Raw genomic sequence first — 22,075 nt, forward strand, 5'->3', positions numbered from 1 at the left:
CTTTTCTAAATCTCGACTGCAGTAAAATGTGTCCAGCGACAAACTTTTTTTAGCACGTGCCGTTTCCTGGTATTAACTTTATGTTTCTGTACATTCCTCCTTATGCGCGTTGTTTGCTTTTTTCCGTTCTAATGGCTAAATGCAGGGTGTAATGCGCCACTTGGCAGAGGGCGCATTCTTTTTCTTTTCACTCCGCAGACCGGGGAGGAATTAATCTCCATCGTCGTACATTGTTCCCCTCATTTGCATAAAGCTGCAGTATGACCAAGTCAAATAATTACACAATCGGCGCTGAGCCGCGGGCCGAGCCGTCCTTTCAATGGGCCTCTGTGTCCCGGTGCCTTCTCACCTGCCTCGCAGCAACACCGTTATTTTTTTATTTTGGAAGTTGTTGGATTGATATCGAGATTGACATAAAGTTTAAACCGAAGCATTTTACTGCTTTAAGTCGGCGATTTTTAGTCACGGAGTTTTAAATTTGATCTACAGTTCAAATCCGCTGGTCACTGATTTTAGATTTCCATTTGTATTGTTTTGCTTCCTGGATCATTTGCTCTAAAACGCGGACTTAAACGTTTGTTCGTCAAAACTTCCGCGCGCGCGCGCGCGCACGTTGCGTCGCGTTCGACCCTCAGATGCTCGTGGCGTCGGCGCCCTCGTGTCTCGTTCTCCCAGAGGTTTCTCGGAGCGGCGCGCTTTGATGGCATTTTAACGAGTTCCTCTTTCCGCCGTCATAATTTGTGTGGGGCGCGTGGGCCCGCGCGCCGGCCGTGGCTTCGCCGACGCATGCGCGTGTTTGCTCAGCGGCGTGTGCTGCCCTGCCCGTCGGTGAGTATAGGCGCCTAATTAGCATACAGCTGCTGCGGCTTTAACGCCTGCTCCGCTGCAGGCGCCCAAAGCCGCTCGCATGCTATAACATTTGAAACGTTGTGCTTCCTCTTCCTCTCGCCTCGAGGCCCCGCTGCTGATGTACTTAGATCAGTTTATAACAAGAGACTTATTATAAAGTGACACTGTTTTGAAACACTGTAGCGCTTCTTTGCGTTGCAAGTGTTTCAGCCCATCTGTCTGTAATTAACCACTACACAGTGACGCCGCATTGTTTCCAAACAGTTGCAGGCCTGATGTAAAATCCTAATTCTGACATGAAGATTAGTCTGTTTCTGGGGGGTTTGGCCTCAGATGAGTTCTTACTTCATTGCACCACCTACAGGATGAAGAATTAATGCCGAGGACACAGGCCAAGTGTGCCTCCAGTAACTTAACAGAGCGTTCTGATCTTGTTTGAAGCAAAGTGTCTGTCCCTGATATGTATTATTCAATAATGAAAAATGTTATATGAAGTAATAACCATGGATAACATGTTTTACAAACATTGGGCTCCCCCCATTTGAAGCAACCCTATGTCCCTAGAAAGTTCGGCTCTGTGTTGCACCAGCCGGGCTAAACTGTGCAACAAGACATGACTGTAATTGGAGCTCACTGCATAACCACCTCCAGTGCATTGTCAATCAATTATTGTTATGGATTAGCCGAGGTCCTATTCTGGCTGCTTGTAATCTGATAGAGGCTCTTTCAGCACCATGGAGAGAGCCAGCGAGGGACCCAGATTTAATCAGGCCGGCTGCGGACGCTGCACAGCCTCCGCTGCCGCTTTTGTCCCCCACAACCGAGAGCACGCAGGCACCTAACAAGTGAACAATGACACAGTAGAACAAAAGTGCCACAAGTTAATGAAGTGATTGCTTTTTAAATACGGTTCTAAATGGATTTGCAGTGTAGTGAATGCAAGGTATTTTTACAAAGGAGAACAGCCCAAGACAACTACAGCTCAGTTGTGTTGTATCATTTTCTTTATATTCTACATTTTTTGTGTTTTTTTTGTTTAATTTAATCAGTTTGTTTGTTGGTGGCATATTTATCACATTTTTTATTTTCTTTATAATATAACTAAATCCAGTAGTTTGAAGAAGACCAGGCCAACAGACCTGTTAAATAAGAACAAGGACTTGATTTTTCTGTCATTTCTAAAAACACAAAAGTACTTTTACTTCAAGTACAGGAAGTTTGAATATAATATAAAGATAGAGATATACAGACACACAATTGCTTGTTATCAAATGCAAGTGAGCCGCTGTTTGACCTCCTGTTGTGATGACAGTTCTTACAGTCCCACTAAAGTCCTCACTTTGCCATTCTTAAAATCACACTCTTTGGATTTCTGTTTTCTAGAAAACCACCTGTTGGCAATAGCAAGGAAGTCAACTCCTCGCTATGTAAACAGCAAAACGCAGCAAACCGCACCTGCAGAGAGCAACAATAGCGAAAGGTCACTGTCTAGACTTTAAAGCGCACTTTCGAAGGATGCCCACAAGACCGGGCTACTGTGAAAAGCCTCGTAAAGTGGTATAGCTCCGAGCTTTAGACTAATGGACCTCAATGCTGGCTGTGGATGTCCCTGATGTCGTCTGTACTTTTGACAACGATGCTGATGACCACAAGGACGTATGTTTCGGTGCTTTCCATTAAAGTCCAGTGAATTTAGCCAGTGAAGTGTACCCTATTATGATGATTTACTATAAAATTAGTCCACAATGGATGATTAACAATGGAAAGCTCATGTATGACTTCAAGGGAGACTAAAGTGACTAAATCTAATGTGCGTGCACGGGCGTATGAGCAAAGACTTCAAAGGGACAACACAAAATTGTCTTTTCCTGTAAAGAGGATCTTATTAAACGAGGCCTTCCTGCACATCAGGCGGATCAGTTGCTGGAGTCCCAGGGGCATGTTTAGCTCTAATTTACTCATCAAAAACATCAGAGTGTCTCTCAATAATCTCTTCAGTCCATTGGTTGTTTTGGGTGGAGTCCCCTGTCAGAAAGCATGCCCTGGAATGTTAAACACTAATTCACCTCTGAGCCGTGGAGCCGGATAAAGTGATTCTTCTATCTGGGAGCTGATTAAAACAGGCTGTGGCCTGTTTCTCCCCTCCGCGTTCACCTCTGACGTCCATCACATTCATTTCTGTATTCATGAGCGGATGAGAAGGCACAGGCAGGAGCGGCTGCCGTATTACAGATAATAAGGCCAGCGGGCTCCACATTCGCTGCCACAGGTTTCCCCCTGCCCCTGGCTCATTCAATTACTTCATGAGTTCTCCGAGGCACAGCTGCACTATGGGGGTGAAGAGGAGTAAATTGAGGTACATTCATGTAGATGCACTCACACGCATGCACACACTTCACGGACACAAAGATGCAGAGGAGGCAGACACACACACACACACACACACACACACACACAGGCGAGTGCAGCCAGTGTATAAAGGCTCTTGGTGACAGGCTTTTGGCTCAGCAGTCAATACATTTCTCTCACACAAGTAGACAACAAAAAAATGCCCATCCTCTGTTGCTCACTGGCTCCTTTGAGATTGCAATGATATTGATAATGACTCCATGTTAGAAAAATGAAATCAGGGACATTGCTCATAGACTCCTTATATGAGGTCACCATTATCTTGATGAAAGCGTAGACAGCTGCTGTATCATTTAGGAGCATGAAGGATGAACTCTGGCAGGCCTAATGGGCCATATCCTTTATATATTGGCAAACGGAGACTAGACTGATCGTCGCTCTCATAGTGTTAAGCGTTAAACACATTTGGATGTTTGTTGAATACATAACTGAAGCATATCTAGGATTAATACTCGTAAGGCTGCATGTTTAATGGCAGCGCTAAACGTGCCTGCCCTGTCTCTCTAGAGGAAACCCGTTGCTGTCCGTGGTCCTGAATTGTTCTTGACATCGTGGTGGCAGCTGCCTCTTAGCGTCTCAGGCTCCATAAAATACACAGGGTCAGTGGAAAATAGGTGTTTAGGTGAAACACTGTGATCACATTTTTTGATAAAGCAAAAATACACACCCGCTGTTGGTCCCACATATTTCTGCTCCCAAGCTGACAAATGTATTTATTCAGTGACTTGCATGCTATGTACTGTTTCAAAGAGCCATATTTCCACTTTTGCTGCTGTTCTCCGTTGAGATTTGTTCACGAAAGTATATGAAGCATTTAAACAATTCAGGGCTCAAGTATGTGAGCGCATCTATAACATTATGTGCATGAAACAAATAACTTTTTCTTGACCTTTAATTATGGAATGTCACATTTTCTAAACAAAATTCCCAGAATTGGCACACTCTTCATTAGATGGCATAATTTGCATTCTCCTATAATTGTGCTGCTTCCTTGATTATTAAATGATCACCCTAATTAGGGAGCATAATAGGGTTAATCAGACTCTGCTCATCACACTTATTATTATTCCTGCAAAAAAAATGAAGGAAAAAGATACAGTACTTGATTAATTATATCAGCCTTTTCATCAGCTGGGCTACCATTCCCCCCTCAGAAATTAATATCATGTTGTAAATGGAAGGAAGGAGCTGGCCGGACACAGACAGATGAAAGATTTCACTCAAATTAATTAAGGACTAATTATGCGGCGGGAGTTGGGAGCAGTTTGCATAATGAGCTCTATCAAAAGAGATCAGTCATGGAGAGGGGCTGTGGAGTTTCTGTGCAGCCTTCAGATGATACGCAGACACCGCTGCACTGGGCTGAAGAGGGCTGGCAGTGGAGTGGGAAGAGGGCTTTGAGATTCAAGGCTCGAGTAGTGAGCTTCAGGAGTGTTTTGTTTGCCGCGAACCGCGGTCTTCGTCGCTTGGCATGTTTCACGCTACGAATGTGGATGGTTCTAGTCTCGCTCAAAGATATTACTTCTGGCCCGAGGCTGTGTTTGTGCCCGTTTCCTTTTCCTTTCGGTTTTACGCATCAGATAATGGATTCCCTGCTCCGGCGAGAGACAACAGGGACAGAATGTACCTTTAAATTCCAGCTAATGACACACAACCTGCATCCACACTCCAGGGAGCTTTAAAGACTCTAATCACATCCCACTCCAATTCTGCTGGTGTCCAGTTATTGTTGATCAGGGAATATACTGTGACGGCGTATTTAGACAAGAGGACAAGAGATTAAACAGGCAGAAAACTCTCTGTCCTAATCGCCTGTTTAATCACAACCACTATGTAGCGTATGGAGCTGGGTTTCTTCTTCTTCAACTGATTTGTGCCAGAGCAGCAGCAATCATGCATAGGCTAATCAGGGTGCACAGCCCCGCACTGCCCTTCAAGGTCTCCAAGTGGAATTACAAAGACTATGATTAGTTAATCAAATGAAGAACCCGATGTCCTTTCTTTATTTGTGTATACACCTTATCTAAATGGAAATTGTATAGCTGAGCCACTTCCAGGAGGACACATCTACATGTGAATGATCCTCCTCGAGTCCTTGGCAGCGAATACGGAATAAGATCTTTCACTACCAATCATGGTGTTATGGCATCGTGCAGACTTTTGCATGTCTGAATGATATTTGTTGTCAATGCTCATGTGAATGATGCAATCACTCGGCCTGCTGCGAATTAAATCAGGAAGCACTAGACGGCAACTCACCAAGGGCACATGCTGATGTGGGGCAGAATGTCAAGACTATTGTATTTGGAGTGGCTAAAAGAATGGAGTCAGATGAGCGGTCCACTGTACAACGCATGGATCACAGATGCAGTGATGAATGCGGTCGACAGACAGCTTTCATCTAGATGCTACAATATTTCATTCTACATTGATACAGTCAGGTTAGTGAGAGATATACTGCCATTTAATACACATCAAAAAAATATCACTCACAAATGTGAGCTGGATCACGTTTTGATTTTATTAAATAGTGCTTTTAAAGTATCTACCACACAACATGCTGTGACTTTTGTCCCCAGAATGAAAGAATTTCCCTCCACTGCTTTGTGTTAACTTCCTTCCAGGGACAGCAGCCTTGACCCATTCACTCATCCTCGATCCACCTCTATTATTTGTCCGTGACAGCAGCCCTTTGGCGGGTGGAGGGGGGGCGGGGTCTCCCTCAAAGCTACAGGGTCGTGGATGTCCCAATCCATCTCTGTCTGCCCAGCAATTGATTGGGATTTAGTGCGTGGGGCAGGAGATGGTGGGGTTTTCATTCTGATGAGCGATAGGTGGGAACCTTTTGACTCCCAACACATGGCAAGCAGAGACGGGGCTATGATGAGAGGTCAGAGGCAGCTGGTGGGGGTAACTAGGGTGGATTTAGGGGTTGGACAAGACCACGAGATAGAAGGTTTCTGAAATCCAGGACAAAGCCCTTTTACCAACTGCCTGAGTCTATCACTTTGGCCATCCATCACCCATGCAGCTTTGGAGTTAGCATAACAGTTGTTAGCTAATCGCTCCATCATCGGGGACATAATCAAGATGGCAGCGTCTACAGAGTGGCGATGTGATACCTCACCCATATATGCAGCTCCTTAATGCCAGCTGCATAAGACAGGCTTCTCATCTCCTGGCAAAGTGATGGCAGATGCTGGCAGAGTGATAGGGCTGCGACGTGTTGGTGAGGTGGTGTTTGTTTGAGCAGCAGGTGATGGTCACATAGGAGATGATTATTCAGATTTGACCGTGAATCTAAGGGGAGTGACCAAGGGGATACAAACCTGTCTAGTGTAAAAAAGAAATGCATTTTTCTTCCCATTCTGTCACAATCTGATGTTAGGTGAGTTGCTTTTGGAAAGATTTCAAGCCCAGCATCTGACTTCACCATTGTAATCAACCAGAGGGTCTCAGTCTGAAAAGATCCTAAAATCAGAAGATGGACATATGTGTGAAATGTAACCCCAGTGTTACTGGCTGTTTACTTGAGCATCACATTCACCTGAGGGGGGGGGGGGGTACCTTATCACATAATTACACACTTTCATAATACCTCATGCAAGACTGGTGCATTGTCAGCCGCAGGAAGTGGTGGCAGCCATGTGAATGTGTAGCCAGTAACATGATCTGCTGTTGACAGAACAGGGACAGGTGCTCTAGGCAAACTAATCCATACGTGCATGTTCGACACAGGTCATCCATTAAGGTGGATTGATTCAAAGCTTTAAAAACTAGTCCTCAACAATCCAGGCCCGGCCTTCCCTTCCCTGTTGCCATGATACGAAATTGCAGTAATTCAAAATGGCCTGTGATGGAAAGGAAAAGGAATTTCACTGTTTGCCCAGCTAATACTGGAAACATTTTGTCACACAAGAGACGGGAGAACATTTTTGGAATTGAAGCCTGAACTATATGTAGGACAAACTAAATGGCTCGAATGGTTCCATCATCTGAAGTGTTACATACACGAAGGATGCTTGAGGTTTTATTTACCCAAAGTTCCATGCTGCAATAAATTATTCAATATATGTGGTCACTGAAGCTTGAAGCGTGGGCTGAATATGTAGGCGGCTTATTGTCACTGCTTGCATGACCAATGCTGATAATAGCCACGTGTAAAAGACAACATACAAACCACTTTTCACTTTGATTCAATGTTATTATCAAACCTACTCCCACAGGGCCCCAAATGCCAAATAAAGGTTTACAGGCAGAGGCCAGACATCTGCTGCGCTCTGATTGGTCGACAGGCCAGCAGCAGTCTCACCTGTTATCCACAGCCCAGTGCATGGTAAACACCCTCAGTCAGACCTGCAGGGAGAGGAGCCCATCTGGTCAGGAGCATTAACAACCAGCTCTTTAACAATGGCTTCCAGGAAAAGGAGAAGAGCACAACAGGCCATATCAGCCAATAAAAACAGGCTATGCATGACATTTAGCGCCTGATGCGGGGCTTAGCAGTATACAGGTTACCTACTGTCCACACCAGCCCCTGGCAATAAAACACAAGGCAATCTCACAGAGCGGAAGGAGGGGGATGGGGGGCGGTGTGTTTCAGCTGTTGATCTTATAACGTGTGTAAAAGTGCAGACGGAGCAGCAAGGTAAAAAGGAACGAAAGGAATTATTTTAAGGGCGCTTTCACATAAACATGGAGCAGAAACAGACGTTTGGTCCGGCAAACAGTAATAGTGTGTGGAAGTGTCTAAGAAAAAGGGCAGCAATGTTTTCTTATGATAGAGGGATGTAAATAGGGAAAAACACAGAAGAGAGGAAGAGGGGTTAGAAGATGTACTGCAGCTGCCGGAGCGTAGTTACCAGCAAATCATGGAGATGCTCGGCTAAACAGTGCCACCTGGTGTTCAAATGTTTAAAAGACAGACTACGGACGACAGCAATATTGCTACAGTTGTCAGGTAAGGAAAAACTTCTTTTCTTCTTATCTTTTGTGTGACACTATATTATAAACTCAATAAAATATTAAACAACATAAAACAACATTTCATTATAATTAAATATTATATTATTATTATAATTATACTATACTATACGTGATACAGGTTAAGGTGCTACTCACAGCAGTTCACGTCTTCCAATAGGACTCCTACCAGGTCAGGAAACAGAGGTAACTCTGTCTCATTAGACGTTTGATGGTCTCTGTTTTGACAAATGCCTGTGTGCAGAGGATGGAGACGGGGTCATTACACGAGATCTAGAGACCGCAACAATGGATGTGAAGACAGAACGGTTCGGTGTGGAGTTGGAACAGCGAGCAATGGGCTCTCTACAGCTGCTGGCACTAATGAGGATAATTACCCCAGTAATAACATTAGCCTATCTGAGGGAATGGAGGGGAAGGACAAGTGGTTGTATCAGTGTGTGTGTGTGTGTGAGCTGTGCACGTGCCTTTCCTGCTATCTCGCTTGCAGTCTCCCCCTCATTCCCTGAATCACAATATCTCTTTGTTAGCCCACAATAATTGTATTTGGGCCTCATATCCGCCATATCAGATTTGAGTTTGTACAAGGTAATTAGCAGAGGAAGGGAAGCCTCCACACCAGGAGGACAAATGCCCCCATGACATAATTCTGGCTCCACTCAGGAGGCAAAGCTTTTATTTCCCTCATCTCCTTCCTCCTCTTCATCTTTCTTGTCATTCAGCTGTCAAAAAAAAAAAAAAAAAAAACACTGCAGAGGAGTGAAAGCTTGGTGGCAGGCGATAGCTGGTGACATTGAGAAGCAGGAGAGTTGGGATTAAGAAGATAAAGAAATGGATGGGGATGGAAAGTGATTTGAGATGAGATGGAGGGTTATGTTTTCACCGGCGGGCCTGTAATCTCCAATCAACTTTGACTAACAGTCCGTGGGGGAAAGTTCTTTGGCGCTAATGCAGCTTGCCATTCAGGGGGAGCCGGCGTATCCAGCTGGGAGTCGGGGGATGAGGGGAGGATTAACTAGCACTCAGGTGGAGAGGGATGAAGCGAATCAGACAGAGGCCCAGTGGACGGTCACACCCTCTGCTGCTCCATCCATCACTCTGTGCGTCTTCATCTAAGCTGCAACTCATTCAAATTATTTTGTCTTTTAAACATCTTCGGGATTTTACTTTACGCTTTACGGTTTTGAGACATTGTACTGTACATAGGGAAGGGAGCGTGTGTGTGAATGTGGGGGTGGTGGGTGGTACTAGAGTGTCCCCCCCAGTTCTGCTGTGAACCCCACCCGCCGAACCCTGGGGTGGTTATAGAATGCGAGGAACGTGGAGGGAAGGCTATAAAGGCCACATCAAAGCAGCATCCATCCACCGGCACCAGAGGAGGCTGCCCTGAAGGCCTGGGTGAATGCACTCATTCACCTAAAATGAGGCAGCCCCTCCCATTCCAGGCCCATCAGCCCCGAGGGGCCCCAGCGATGCCGCCCAGGGCATCCCAGTATGACCCTGACCCAGCTTGGGCACTCACTAAGGGACCCAAACCCCCAGGTCCACCCGCGGAACAGCCTCCCAACCCCCACGGCCTCCTTCTGTCTGTCGGACAGGTCTGTCCCCACCCGCACGCCAGCAGACAACGTTTCTAAAGATGTGACCCATGATGCGCAGTTTCCTGCTTTTGCCTGAGATGCAGAGACGTGAAGGGCAACTGTACCTGGATCTGCTGGTGTAGATTGAATCCATGTGGGGTTTTCCTCTGGCAGGTCACGCCACTGGCCCTCAGGATTACACACAGCTCCTGGTATGTGCTGTCATCCTGCACTCAGGGCAGTAGCTGGACACTGGGGGGGGGGGGGGGGGGGGGCTGCAGCTCTGCTCCTGCTGGAAGTGTGCAGCCTTAGACCCAGAGACGCATGCATTCATACAGGTAAAGGTGAGCCACGCTGCCACCCAGCCTCAGCACACGAGGTCAGGGAAGTAATGACCCCACTCACTCAGGGTGGAAATGTCAGATGTTTTTATTATAAAATGAATTCAATTTACGAAAGGCTGTCCTCGCTTACTGCTGTTCTCTATCAAACAGGCACATTGTTCCTCCTCTGAGTTTTAAATGTTTCCTTCTGTCCACGCTCTCCTCTCCTCTTCTGAATGGTTGGATTGTTGGGTGTGTTTTTTTTTTATGATTATTACCACAAAGTCATTTTGCAATGTTGTTTTCTTCCTTGAGATTTCCTCATCAGCTCTGGATCCTCTCTGACAAAGAGGCAGCATTTGCTTCAAAGCAAGCAGCAGCTTCGTTTCTCAGGTACGGCATCCGTCTCGTCTCGTCTCGTCTTTGTTTCCGTCCGTGCCTGCTGCCTTTCTCCATGCGCCGCCGTCTCTGGGCAGAGCTGGTCCAGGGGCTTAAATGAGACACAATTGTCTGAACTGCATGATGCTAACACTTGCCATGTTTTTACCTATCATACTATAAGCTTGACTTTTTTTATTTTAGAATATAAATTTGTAATTCTTGCATGCTTGAAATATTTCCTTATCATTTTATAGTTTCCTTGCTTGATTACCTTTTTTCATTTTACACTTATAACTCCCTGATAGATTAATCTAGTACATTGGGCAAAGGCAGCGCTATGGTACGCCACTAATCACCATGAGTATTTGTTAATGGAAAACTGTAGTTTTGCTAATGAATTAAATATGAGAAATTGGAAGTTGAATTAGTTATGAGGTTTATATTTCTTATAACTTCATGAATGTTACTCCAATACTGTACTTACATACTGTACCATTGACAGGCTGTGTGTGTGTGTGTGTGTGTGTGTGTGTGTGTGTGTGTGTGTGTGTGTGTGTGTGTGTGTGTGTGTGTGTGTGTGTGTGTGTGTATTTAATGTAGTGGACCTGGCTTTGGTTAGTGGAACTACACTGCCTACTCCACTGTGGGGCCCGGGTTTCTCTTCTAAGTGACGTGGCACGTCTCCTTCAGGTGGATGCTCAGTACAATGACCTCCCTGTGTGAACGGTCAGAGGCGTGGCTTCCTTAAGTCGCTCAAATACGTCATAGCATGTGAAGCTCTCGCGTAGCAGCGGTGGACTTTAAATTATAGTGAAGGTGCAGTCAGATACACCTCGTTTCCGGCTTACACTTCAAAATAAAATAAAGCAAGTGAATTGTGCCTGGTCTATGTGAGTTTTGTTAGTAATTGACAATTTAATGAAAACATACTGGATGCAATATCAGTCCGCAATTATTAGTTTTAGGTCAAGTTCTAAGCTAGCATTGTGTCCAGCGGCCGTGAAGGGCTTTTATTCTGAGGGATACAAACAGGAAGTCTTGCGCTTGTTGTGAACTTGATGCTGCTCCACGTTTTACAGGAAGTAAAGAAAGAGAGCAGAGAGGGGAAAACTTCACTGAATGGGCTGACAGTTAAACCCTTGTACTAGCTTCGCCCTGCTTGTTTCTTTTGCGCAGGTTTAACAAGAACTTCTGGCGGACACGACGACTTAGACTTTTTTTGGTGAGTGTGTTTACACGTATTCACAGGGAAACAGCACAGCGGGGTGTAATTTTGGGTTTGACACGTCTGCTCATTACACTAAAGGTTTATTAGCGTTGCTTCATTTATTCTATAACCGACAAAGTGGAAGTGGGTTCATCATGACCGCCGTAAAATGTTTGGTGTAACATATACTTCAGTAGAGATTCTTCCTAGAGTTCGACATTTTCATGATCTGGTCTCCAGCGCTCAATAATAGACTAAAACCATAAAGTTTGATGGATCATTTAACACTGGCTCATTATATGTTCTTGGCCGTATTCTGCATAGGACTGTGTAATAAACTTTTAATATGCATGCCCCAATTTATGGTAGTCAGTATTTAGTCTGATAAACCATGAGTGATCAAAAGTTTGGACTTATTATGGCTTACAATAAAAAAGTAGCACTTAGAAGTCTAAAGTTTTCATTGACGGTAGATAATTAATGTGGTTTGACAGGTCGAGCCTTGTACAACGGCTTAGAACAATAAATAGTACCAGCAACGGGCATAATATTTTCAGTCACTATAGTTCTATGTTGTCAGACGGCTTAAGGCTTAAACCTGCTGACGTGTTAAAATACGGGTGAGTCACACGTCTGTTAAATGGCACGTCAAACCTTCATAGGGTAGAAGGATATCCTGTTTTCTCAAAGTAGGTCCAGTTTATGGCCTTCTGCTTTTCAATCAGGTGTAATACAATAACCACAGCGGGATCTGTTGGATTGATGTTATGTATTTTGTGTATCAGAGGAACAGACAATGTCGGAGACGGTCCTGGTGACAGGTGGGGCAGGCTACATCGGGAGTCACTGTGTGGTGGAGCTCATTGAAGCAGGCTACCAGCCGGTCGTAGTAGATAACTTCAGCAATGCTGTCAGAGGTAAGCCTTTCTACTGGAATCCTAACCCGCCCGACGACTCCAGCGTGGCGTTTGTTCATCATTGTGTGCCGATGCTTACATTTGGTACTGCTGTGTGCCCGTCTGCTACATGTACATCCTTCGTACTGTGAATGGAGGAGATGGGGGTGTGCCAGAAAGCATTCGTAGGATAGAGAAGATTCTCGACACCAGCATTGAGTTTCATGAACTAGACCTTCTGGACCGACCTGGCTTGGAAAAACTCTTTAAAAAGGTGAGAAAGTCATCAAATTGATTTATTGATCAATCAGAAACAATAACAACGAATGGTTGCATAGACCAGGTCTTGGGTCAAATAAACTGTGGTTTACACCAGAGTGGCCGTCCCTCCATCACTCAAGCTGACCTACACACCTTGTATTGCAGCATTCTTTCAGTGCTGTGATGCACTTTGCTGGTCTGAAGGCTGTTGGGGAGTCTGTGGAGCAGCCGTTGCGCTACTACAGAGTCAACCTCACCGCCTCCATGAACCTGCTCGAGGTCAGTCTCGGGTTTTTGTCATGTAATTGATTGTTCTTACTGACCGTCACTTGTACTAATCGTGACCCTTGTTTGCTGAGTGCATGACGTGTGAGTTCATTTGATAGTGAGACGAAATCTAATACCACGCCTTTCATAACATTTTTATTTGTGAGTTAACCTAAGCCTTTATACTCACACCTGGCCTGCTGTACTGTATGTGTGTAGAGTGCTGTCTAACTGGTTGCTGACTGTGTGCGTGTGCCACGTTTGGTTGCTTCTGCACGTGTCCCAGGTGATGCAGGCTCACAGGGTGCACGATCTGGTCTTCAGCAGCTCAGCCACAGTGTACGGAGACCCCCAGCATTTGCCCATCGACGAGCAGCACCCTGTGGGCGGCTGCACAAACCCCTACGGCAAGACCAAATACTTCATCGAGGAGATGATCAAGGATCACTGTAAGGCAGAGAAGGTACAAATCATGGATGCATTGACGCATGCTCACAAACGCACACAAGCGTGCAGTGTGTCTAATTGTCACTTCTGTGTGAGCAGAACTGGAACGCAGTGCTGCTCCGTTATTTCAACCCAATCGGAGCTCATGCCTCTGGTCGGATTGGAGAAGACCCCCAGGGTATCCCCAACAACCTGCTACCATACGTGGCTCAGGTACGTACAACCTCTGCCATGTTCACGGCTACATCAGAAAAGACACCTTGTGTTGTCGGTGATGTATTTATTATTTTTATGTTCTCTTTTGCACAGGTGGCCATTGGGAGGAGAGAGTGCCTCAGCGTATTTGGGAATGACTACGACACTGTTGATGGCACAGGTCATTTAACCTCATTTATTGGAATGTTGTTTTGTGCAGATATGTTTTAAATTAAAGTTCAGCTCATGTATATGAGGTTCTATCTCTTTTCTAGGTGTGAGAGATTACATTCATGTTGTAGATCTGGCAAAGGGACACATAGCAGCTCTGAAGAAGCTAAAGGACAACTGCGGGTGCAAGGTGCATTTTAGAAAACAGTGTAAACATGTTATTAGTGATTGTCTGCCCGTTTGTATGTACTATGAGCTTCTTATTGGACCTTTGGCATTTCAGCGTTATTGTGTTTGTGTAGGTTTACAACCTCGGAACAGGACATGGTTATTCTGTGCTGCAGATGGTAAAAGCCATGGAGAAGGCATCAGGGAAGGAGGTGAGTGGCCGAGCAGTGCCTTTCCCTTTGAAATTGAAGGATCAGGGTTCGTATTACGTGTTGTGTTGGTAATTAGACTAAATTGCTGTAGCGACCAAACTACAGCATGTTAGTACCAGTGAAAGTGCAAGCTGACATTTATGTAGTGTAAAAGCTGGTTTCTGGTTCACTTAGGTTTCCAGCTGCTCTTGCTTTGCCTAATAAAACCACTGCTAAATGTATCTTCTCTATAGATCTTGTATAAGATCGCTCCACGCAGAGGAGGAGACATAGCATCCTGCTATGCTGACCCTCGTCTGGCTGAGAAGGAACTGGGTTGGAAAGCAGAATTTGACCTAGAAAGAATGTGTAAGTGCAGCCACACTGAAATGTTTGTCTGAATTTATATTATGCTCAAAACATATATTTAAAATGAAGATTTTGTTTTATTTTGAAATATCCTTAAATACTGACAAAAGGATTTATTTCCATATAGGTGAGGATTTGTGGCGCTGGCAGTCAATGAACCCAACCGGATTTTCCAGAGGCACGGCCTCTTGATGCAACTCCAGCCCATTGTTGTTTAAATCCTCTTTTAAATCACTGGGCCAAAGCCAAAAATCAACTTCCTCATTTCTGCATATCGTATGAACATGTGATGGGACCTCAAACAGCTGAACACATGTTTAATTTCCTGTTTTGTTTTTTATATTAATGCTTTGGTTATATACAAAGAATTATGTTGTAATTTCCTCACCAGAGTCTGTGTCATTCTGTCAGAATTAACATTGGATTTTCTCTATTAATGTATTGATCTGTGGGTTTTAAGAAAACAAAGTAATTTTGTTACTGAAAATTGATGCAAGATGCATTATTGTAAAACTGAGTTGCTGTTAATATATTTTTAAAAAATGTATAATATTTTACACTACACTGAAACACAGCAATTCCATCTGGAGCTACTGATGCCATTATTATTATTGTTATAAGGTCGGTTGAATTTCATCAGAAATACTGCAATAATTAATCATATTGCATATATGGCGCATTTGACCAATTATCACAGATGTTATATGATATTTATTTTAATATGGTGCATGTAAACAGGGCACTGGGGCTTTAAATGGCTCCTTGAACCCTCGGGCACCCAGTTAATAAACACCCACGTCAGCACAGTGCTCCAGTCGCTCTAACCGGGTTTCGGTCTTTAGGGCTGAGCAGGAAGTGCTTCACTGTGGACCCTGGACGAGAAGAAAAGAACTGGGAGGAAAGGCGAGAGATTTGTGAAAAAATGGATATGGTGGTGGACTTGGGGGCGAGTAGACTCTACCGGGCGCCGGGCGAATCCAGTCATCAGTGAGTATCGGTGGGTTTGGTGCGGGGCAGCGCGGCGTGGGGCGTAAGCGGGTCTCGCCGACACCTCACGCCTGGGAACGAGGCGCTGGGTTCGGGCAGCAGGCAAATCCTCCCCGCTGCTCGCCGCGCTCCGGACCTCCGCGGGGAAGTGGGGGGTGGTCTCGGGGATGAAAAGCGGGCGTGTTGTTCTCAGGCGGACGCGCCACGCGAACATATTCGTGTCTGAGTCAGGATCGCGCTCAGTTGCCGGAGGTTCGCGTCTGCTTTTCTATTGTGTGCCGGTGGAGCCTGAAGTGGGCGTCGCTCCAGGACAGACTGGAGCCGCTGCCCGCTTTTTTTTTTTTTTTCCACGCAGGACCGCAGCGCTCTCGTGTCGCTTTGTAGGTCGACCGACGTCCGGACGGACGCCGAACGAACCCGCCGAGGAGCCGGACGGGGCTTCGCGCGGCGCCGGCGGCGCTTGGAGGTGTCGCGGGGCGGGCGTTGCGCCGTGGGTTGTCGGGCGCTGCGGAGTCCGTCGCGGAGCGTCGCATGATTAAAAATGAACGCGTGTCATTGAGAGCGTGGCAACGCGAGAAGGGCTAAATGGGTTAAGCACTGAAGACATGTCCTGTAAATGAGGCTGCGGCACTTTTAACAAAAGAATAAATAAATCTAATATTCGTTTTTGTTTTCTGACTGTGGTGCGTTCGCGGCACTGCTGGCTGTGTGTGCCTTTCAGCTTCCCTTAGGTATGATTTCAGGATTTTGTCACCCGATGCTCTCTGACTGGCGTCGGGTGTAACCCATTAGAAGAAGGCTTTAATTGAAGGCTCTTACAGCCAATAACAATGCAGAATGAGAAAGTGTGGGCGGGCCTTTTGCGAGACGCTCCACTGGAGAGACAATGACGGGATAATTGACTCCAACTATGTTGGTACCGTGAAGTTAATATTACTATACTATAGCATAGGGTAATATAGTTTTGTATAGTTTTACAGTTGCAGCAGTTGTTGTGTTTTTAATGCAGAACATCTCTGTCTACTGCATCAACAGTGCTGTCTTGCTGTCTCCCGCAGGCAGCCTCAGCGGTGGTTCAACACTGCAGACATCACGGTGTCTCACCAGAGCAACCTCCTGAAGCAGCTCAACCAGCAGCGGCGCCAGGAGCTCTTCTGTGACTGCAGCGTGCTGGTGGAGGGCCAGCTCTTCAGGGCCCATCGCAACGTGCTGTTCGCCAGCAGCGGCTACTTCCGCATGCTGCTGTCCCAGGGCCCCAACGGTCTGTCCGACCCCGTCAACGCGACCTTCGACGTCTTCAGCCCGGAGACCTTCACCGTCATCCTGGATTTCATCTACTCCGGCCAGCTGGACCTTTCCAGCCACAACGTGATAGAGGTCATGTCGGCGGCCAGCTACTTGCAGATGAACAATGTCATCAGCTACTGCAAGAATTTCATCAAATCGTCGCTGGACATCAGCGTGAAGGACGAAGACAGCGACCGATGTCTCAGCATGTCCGAGACGTGCAGCTTCACCAGTGGAGCAGGAGAAGAATCCTCAGAACAGCAGCAGCAGCAGCAAGGCCCCTGTTCCATCAGTCCACCACCCGCACTGTGGACCAGGGACAACTCCAGATCCCAGTCTGGCTTCATAGGGAAGGACCCAGACCTGGATAGTTCTGCCTCAGCCCTGACTAACCCAAACAGCCCCGTTAACGACCTTAACGTGGAGGCAGAGGACCTACAGGACCCTCACGACCCCCTTTACACCTTGCCTGGGGCCGAGCGCCGGAGAGGGAAAGGGGGAGGCAAGAGGAGAGCGCCTAACAGCACGCGCTCCAGTCAGCACGAGGACTTGGACATGCAGGAGGCGAGAGCACAAAAGGCTGAGAAGGCAGAGGAGCTCTACGCCACCCTGCCCCAGATTGTTGGTGTTATTGGAAACTTTAATAAAGGTGAGCTGAGAAAATGGAAATTTCATCTTTTCTTTGTCTTTACAGAAGCGAGGACAGGAAAACCTCAGTTTAAAATAAGCCAAAAAGCTGTATGTCTAATTGTTTTTCTTCCTTATTGCAGACTCCAACCCAATAATGCGCTTCAAATGCCCCTTTTGCACCCACACAGTGAAGAGGAAAGCAGACCTGAAGCGTCATCTGCGCTGTCACACTGGGGAGAGGCCTTACCCCTGTCAGGCCTGCAATAAACGCTTCACCCGCCTGGAGCATCTTCGTAGCCATTTTGAGACAGTGGGTGTCTTCTGTTTGCAGTGCTAGAACACAGCGCGCTGGACATCGTAGCGTTAATATTTAATGTGATTTTCATCAGACATCACACCTTTTGTTCCTGCTTGCCCCCTTTTGCACAGATCCATCAAGCCAGGAAGCTCGTGTGCAGGAAGTGTAAGTGCCAGGTCACAGAGGAGACGGGGCACGTCGTGTGCGAGGGCACGCGGCGCTACCGGATGTGCACGACGTGCATCCAGGAGGTGGGCTGCGACAACATCCCCATGGACAGTCTGGAGGGGCCAAACGAGGAGTCGGCTCTACTGCTGGGCGTGGACGGGGAGGAGGAGGGGGACAGCAAGAGGAGCTGGATCTTAAATGACGATGATGACCTGGCCGAAGACTCGGGGGCTGACCTCATCATCCAGCAAGTGGATGACAGCGATGAGGAGCTGCAGTGAAATGGAACCAAAGTGTGTGTGTGTGTGTGTGTGTGTGTGTGTGTGTGTGTGTGTGTGTGTGTGTGTGTGTGAGTGCGTGCATGTGATGAAGCCATGCACCAAGCAAATATATGCATAAATTATGTGACCCACTGATGTAAATACACACAATTATGAAATATAAATTATTCTTTAGTTATTGCAACTAGTTAGTTTTTTTTGTTGACCTTTGTGACCAAATGGAATGCATTTTGTTAAACTATGAATAAGCAGTATCCAAAGCATGTATGTTTCAGTTGTACTTATAGTTACATAAAGTTACTCTTTCAATGTCAAATTTTGACATTTATCTGCTCAGATAAGTAGTTGGACTTAAGCCAAGAGCATTTTTATTTTCATTTTGATTGCGGTGGTTTATATGACTATGTTTATGATATGCACTATGATAGACTGCGGAATATCATTTATTTGTTTTTGATTTTTTTTTACTGTTTTACACATTAAATTTATTTTTATACATTGTTTTGATTGGCTCTTTCACCCTCATCGCGGGTTTGAAGTCGTTGCAAAACAGTGGTTGATCAGATCCAAATACCACGTTTCTTCTTCCTTGATAAAACAATGACAAAACGTCTATAGACATTTTAACAATAGAACCGCGATAAGCATTGGTCAACTGATCGCACTTGAAATCACACTTTGAATACAACGTTCCGACCGCTAGGTGGCGGTCTTGCGCTTTTTTTGTGACGCCGTGAGACTCCTGCTACCGAGGAAGAGATGACGTCAGAGCGGCGGCTGGACCAACATGGCGGCCGTCCTGAGGCTTGTCAACAGAAGCATTTTAAGTTCAGCAATGGGTCAACAGTATCTGACGTTCAGCTCCGCAGCAAAGACCAAACCAGTACGTTAAGGTTTTTAATATCGTCTGTTCATAGTGATAGTTCATGTTTAACCTGTGGTCCTGTGCCGATCGTCCTCAGTTTCCAATGGAAACTGTGGAACTTACTGCTAACAAGCTGACGCTAGTTGGCTGTTTGTGGAGTTGAGCAACTTAAACGTTTGTCATTTATATAACGTTAACATTAAAATAGCATATTTACTTAACACTCGTATACAATGTGCGTGTAGACCGGCGTAAGACCAAGGCACGCTCTTCCAGCGAAGGTGAAGATCGTGGAGGTGGGACCCAGAGACGGGCTTCAGAATGAGAAGGTAAGATTTAGCTATGTGTTATGTGTATATTATATTTACACTTAAGCTTTGACTTTGAAGGAAATGTGTCAATTTAATCATAACACTGCTCTGAAGTGTTTTTTCTAGCCATCAGAGGTGGAGCAGGTGCATTCCAAACGTGCTGTGAAACCAGAAGTAGTCTCTGCTGTCAAGTTTTTCTCATCTTGTTTTTTTGTTTCCACTTTCAGACTGTTGTGGCCACAGAGACGAAAATCAACTTGATTGACATGTTGTCAGAGTCAGGGCTTCCAGTCATTGAAGCCACCAGTTTTGTGTCACCAAAATGGGTTCCACAGGTGAGTTTCCCTGAAAGTGTGACATAAGCAAAGTGTTGCCATACCTCAACTGGTAGCAGTAGTATGTTGTAGTGGAGGTGGGTGGTGCACATAGGTTAATGGGTTTCTGTTTTTTTTTCTGCTGAATGTCAGATGGCAGACCAGGTGGAGGTGATGAGAGGGATCTGTCGGAGACCAGGAGTGTCTTATCCGGTTCTTACCCCAAACCTGAAGGGTTTCCAAGCTGCTGTCAGTTTAGTATTAACGTACACCTTCCCAAATACCACTCAGACATTCTGTACATTCATCTTCCTCTGCTATAAATTAAAGGCCGTGTTCGTGCTAGATGTCAAAATGTTGCTCTTACTCACTGCAGGTGGAAGCCGGAGCTTCGGAGGTGGCCATATTTGGTGCTGCATCAGAGCTGTTCAGTAAGAAGAACATAAACTGTTCAGTGGACGAGAGTTTACAGCGATTTGACGAGGTTATGAAAGCAGCTAGAGAGGCTGGTGTGCCAGTAAGAGGGTAGGAATCCTTGCCCGCTCTTAACTGTACGCAGACATTTAAATCGTTGCTATTTTAGTTTGATTCTGACGTGAATCTCATGAACGTGTCTTGTCAACCACAGTTATGTGTCGTGTGTCCTCGGATGTCCTTATGAAGGCAAAGTTTCACCAGCAAAAGTTGCTCATGTGAGTTCTCCCATAATACATAGTAACGTTACATCAACTAGCAAAAATGTATTCAATCTACAAATTCCACAGACACTCAGGGTCAAGCTTTTCTTCTCACAGGTAGCCAAATGTCTCTACTCTATGGGCTGCTATGAGATCTCGTTGGGTGACACAATTGGAGTGGGGACTCCAGGTAGCATGGCCGAAATGTTGGAGGCAGTGTGCAAAGAGGTGCCAGTCAGTGCTCTGGCCGTGCACTGCCACGACACCTATGGTCAGGCCCTGGCTAACATCCTCGTAGCCTTACAGGTCAGTTTTGGTTGGAATAAGCTGAAATGTGTGACAAAATCCCAGTTAGTACAGCGAAAAGGTAAACGTTGTTGTTTTTCAGATGGGAATCAGCGTGGTAGACTCTTCAGTAGCCGGGCTGGGTGGCTGTCCCTATGCCCAGGGAGCTTCTGGGAATGTTGCCACTGAAGATGTTGTCTATATGCTGCACGGCCTTGGGATACAAACGGTAAAAAGCAATACTTAGAATACTTAGAATAGTAATGCTATAGTAATGCAGTCCTGTGAATTGCAAACATCCAAATTGTTGCAGTCACCTTCATAGACACATGGCACATGAAAGGATAACTGATTAACCTGTGCCCCAATAAATAAGACTAGTGCATTTCAGTTTGCCCCAATTGCTAATTGTGCTCAGTGAGAACTTCCTCTGGAAACGCTTGACCCCTTGATTTTCTTTGCTCCTTTAAGGGTGTGGACCTTTCGAAGTTGATGGACGCAGGAGCTTTCATCTGTCGATCCCTCAACAGGAAGACCAGCTCTAAAGTGGCGCAGGCCACATGCAAGCTCTAATCACGGGCTCTTTTCACAGACTGAATGCTACAACGGTATCATGTGACCTGGAGTGTCTTAAGTTCAGTTCTAATCATTTGATTTTAATTTGAGTTGTCATCTACCAGTATGAGACTATGTCTCCAATATCTGGATGGTCCTGACCCCATGCTCTGATCAAAAATATGTAATTTTACCACTGGAACAGTGCCTTTGCAGATGATAGGAGACTGTAGCTGTGTTCCAATGCTGGGCTGACATTACATTCAGGGCAGTGGGTGAGCCAAAATTATTTAAAGACTTAATTTAATGTATCAATAATTCTACAAATTACATATCATTATCTGGTTGAGGGACTAGAAACTCACTGTTCATGTCAGAAATGACAGAAGTGTACATCTGTTTAGCTTTTGTATGCAGTAACTACTTTAATTATAGGGAGCACCTGGAAATGAAGAATCTGTGGGTTGTGGAAAATGTAAAAAACCAGCTTTTAATTTATTTTGTTTTATTCTACATGTGTTAAATGTAGTTTACTCAGTTTTTTTATGTGTTGAATAGCTTTTCTTTAATTTCAGCATGTACATATCCAACTAGACTGTGTAAAAATAAACACACTAAAGCAAACCCGGTCTGCCTCTGAGCTACAATCGACTCTAACGCTAATAGCATTGTAATTGTAAAACACACAAGGCGGTTTCTTAACCAGCCTTTGTTAATGTT

General features: G+C 45.5%; 3 protein-coding genes across 6 annotated transcripts; all 3 read left to right on the plus strand.

Annotated features, from left to right (window-relative positions):
• The first annotated feature begins 6,859 nt into the window (after positions 1-6,859).
• gale (UDP-galactose-4-epimerase) lies at positions 6,860-15,080 on the plus strand. 2 transcript variants are annotated; one of them, XM_029138322.3, is made up of 14 exons: positions 6,860-8,622; positions 10,460-10,537; positions 11,126-11,215; positions 11,702-11,747; positions 12,518-12,649; positions 12,787-12,902; positions 13,055-13,168; positions 13,443-13,619; positions 13,703-13,816; positions 13,913-13,979; positions 14,074-14,159; positions 14,272-14,349; positions 14,583-14,697; positions 14,825-15,080. In XM_029138322.3, the coding sequence occupies exons 5-14, from the start codon at positions 12,529-12,531 to the stop codon at positions 14,887-14,889; spliced, it is 1,053 nt and encodes a 350-aa protein (XP_028994155.1). In that variant the 5' UTR covers positions 6,860-8,622; positions 10,460-10,537; positions 11,126-11,215; positions 11,702-11,747; positions 12,518-12,528; the 3' UTR covers positions 14,890-15,080. The 2 variants fall into 2 exon arrangements, with proteins under 2 accessions (XP_028994155.1, XP_028994156.1); XM_029138323.3 differs by lacking the exons at positions 6,860-8,622; positions 10,460-10,537; positions 11,126-11,215 and having other exon boundaries at positions 11,572-11,747; positions 12,790-12,902.
• A 143-nt stretch (positions 15,081-15,223) lies between these two features.
• On the plus strand, positions 15,224-18,844 carry zbtb8a (zinc finger and BTB domain containing 8A). 3 transcript variants are annotated; one of them, XM_029138320.3, is made up of 4 exons: positions 15,224-15,684; positions 16,743-17,620; positions 17,742-17,911; positions 18,031-18,844. In XM_029138320.3, the coding sequence occupies exons 1-4, from the start codon at positions 15,620-15,622 to the stop codon at positions 18,346-18,348; spliced, it is 1,431 nt and encodes a 476-aa protein (XP_028994153.1). In that variant the 5' UTR covers positions 15,224-15,619; the 3' UTR covers positions 18,349-18,844. The 3 variants fall into 3 exon arrangements, with proteins under 3 accessions (XP_028994153.1, XP_055361815.1, XP_028994154.1); XM_055505840.1 differs by lacking the exon at positions 15,224-15,684 and adding an exon at positions 15,694-16,150; XM_029138321.3 differs by lacking the exon at positions 15,224-15,684 and adding an exon at positions 16,012-16,600.
• Positions 18,845-19,080: 236 nt separating this feature from the next.
• On the plus strand, positions 19,081-21,979 carry hmgcl (3-hydroxy-3-methylglutaryl-CoA lyase). The gene is made up of 9 exons (XM_029138324.3): positions 19,081-19,231; positions 19,459-19,542; positions 19,752-19,859; positions 19,992-20,087; positions 20,215-20,363; positions 20,467-20,530; positions 20,633-20,821; positions 20,904-21,029; positions 21,272-21,979. The coding sequence occupies exons 1-9, from the start codon at positions 19,136-19,138 to the stop codon at positions 21,371-21,373; spliced, it is 1,014 nt and encodes a 337-aa protein (XP_028994157.1). The 5' UTR covers positions 19,081-19,135; the 3' UTR covers positions 21,374-21,979.
• The last annotated feature ends 96 nt before the right edge of the window (positions 21,980-22,075 follow it).

This window comes from Betta splendens, chromosome 22, assembly GCF_900634795.4.
Source record: "Betta splendens chromosome 22, fBetSpl5.4, whole genome shotgun sequence".
NCBI classification, from domain to species: domain Eukaryota; kingdom Metazoa; phylum Chordata; class Actinopteri; order Anabantiformes; family Osphronemidae; genus Betta; species Betta splendens.

What these genes read in the sequence shown, in the direction of transcription:
- gale (XM_029138322.3), top strand. Translation starts at nt 12,529, where the DNA reads ATGTCGGAGACGGTCCTGGTGACAGGTGGGGCAGGCTACATCGGGAGT. An exon ending in CGACACTGTTGATGGCACAG is followed by an intron (nt 13,980 to 14,073) that starts GTCATTTAACCT and finishes TCTCTTTTCTAG; the next exon opens with GTGTGAGAGATTACATTCAT. An exon ending in AGAAGGCATCAGGGAAGGAG is followed by an intron (nt 14,350 to 14,582) that starts GTGAGTGGCCGA and finishes TCTTCTCTATAG; the next exon opens with ATCTTGTATAAGATCGCTCC.
- zbtb8a (XM_055505840.1), top strand. Translation starts at nt 15,852, where the DNA reads ATGAAAAGCGGGCGTGTTGTTCTCAGGCGGACGCGCCACGCGAACATA. An exon ending in GGCGCCGGCGGCGCTTGGAG is followed by an intron (nt 16,151 to 16,742) that starts GTGTCGCGGGGC and finishes TGTCTCCCGCAG; the next exon opens with GCAGCCTCAGCGGTGGTTCA. An exon ending in TTCGTAGCCATTTTGAGACA is followed by an intron (nt 17,912 to 18,030) that starts GTGGGTGTCTTC and finishes CCTTTTGCACAG; the next exon opens with ATCCATCAAGCCAGGAAGCT.
- hmgcl (XM_029138324.3), top strand. Translation starts at nt 19,136, where the DNA reads ATGGCGGCCGTCCTGAGGCTTGTCAACAGAAGCATTTTAAGTTCAGCA. An exon ending in CACCAAAATGGGTTCCACAG is followed by an intron (nt 19,860 to 19,991) that starts GTGAGTTTCCCT and finishes GCTGAATGTCAG; the next exon opens with ATGGCAGACCAGGTGGAGGT. An exon ending in ACGGCCTTGGGATACAAACG is followed by an intron (nt 21,030 to 21,271) that starts GTAAAAAGCAAT and finishes TGCTCCTTTAAG; the next exon opens with GGTGTGGACCTTTCGAAGTT.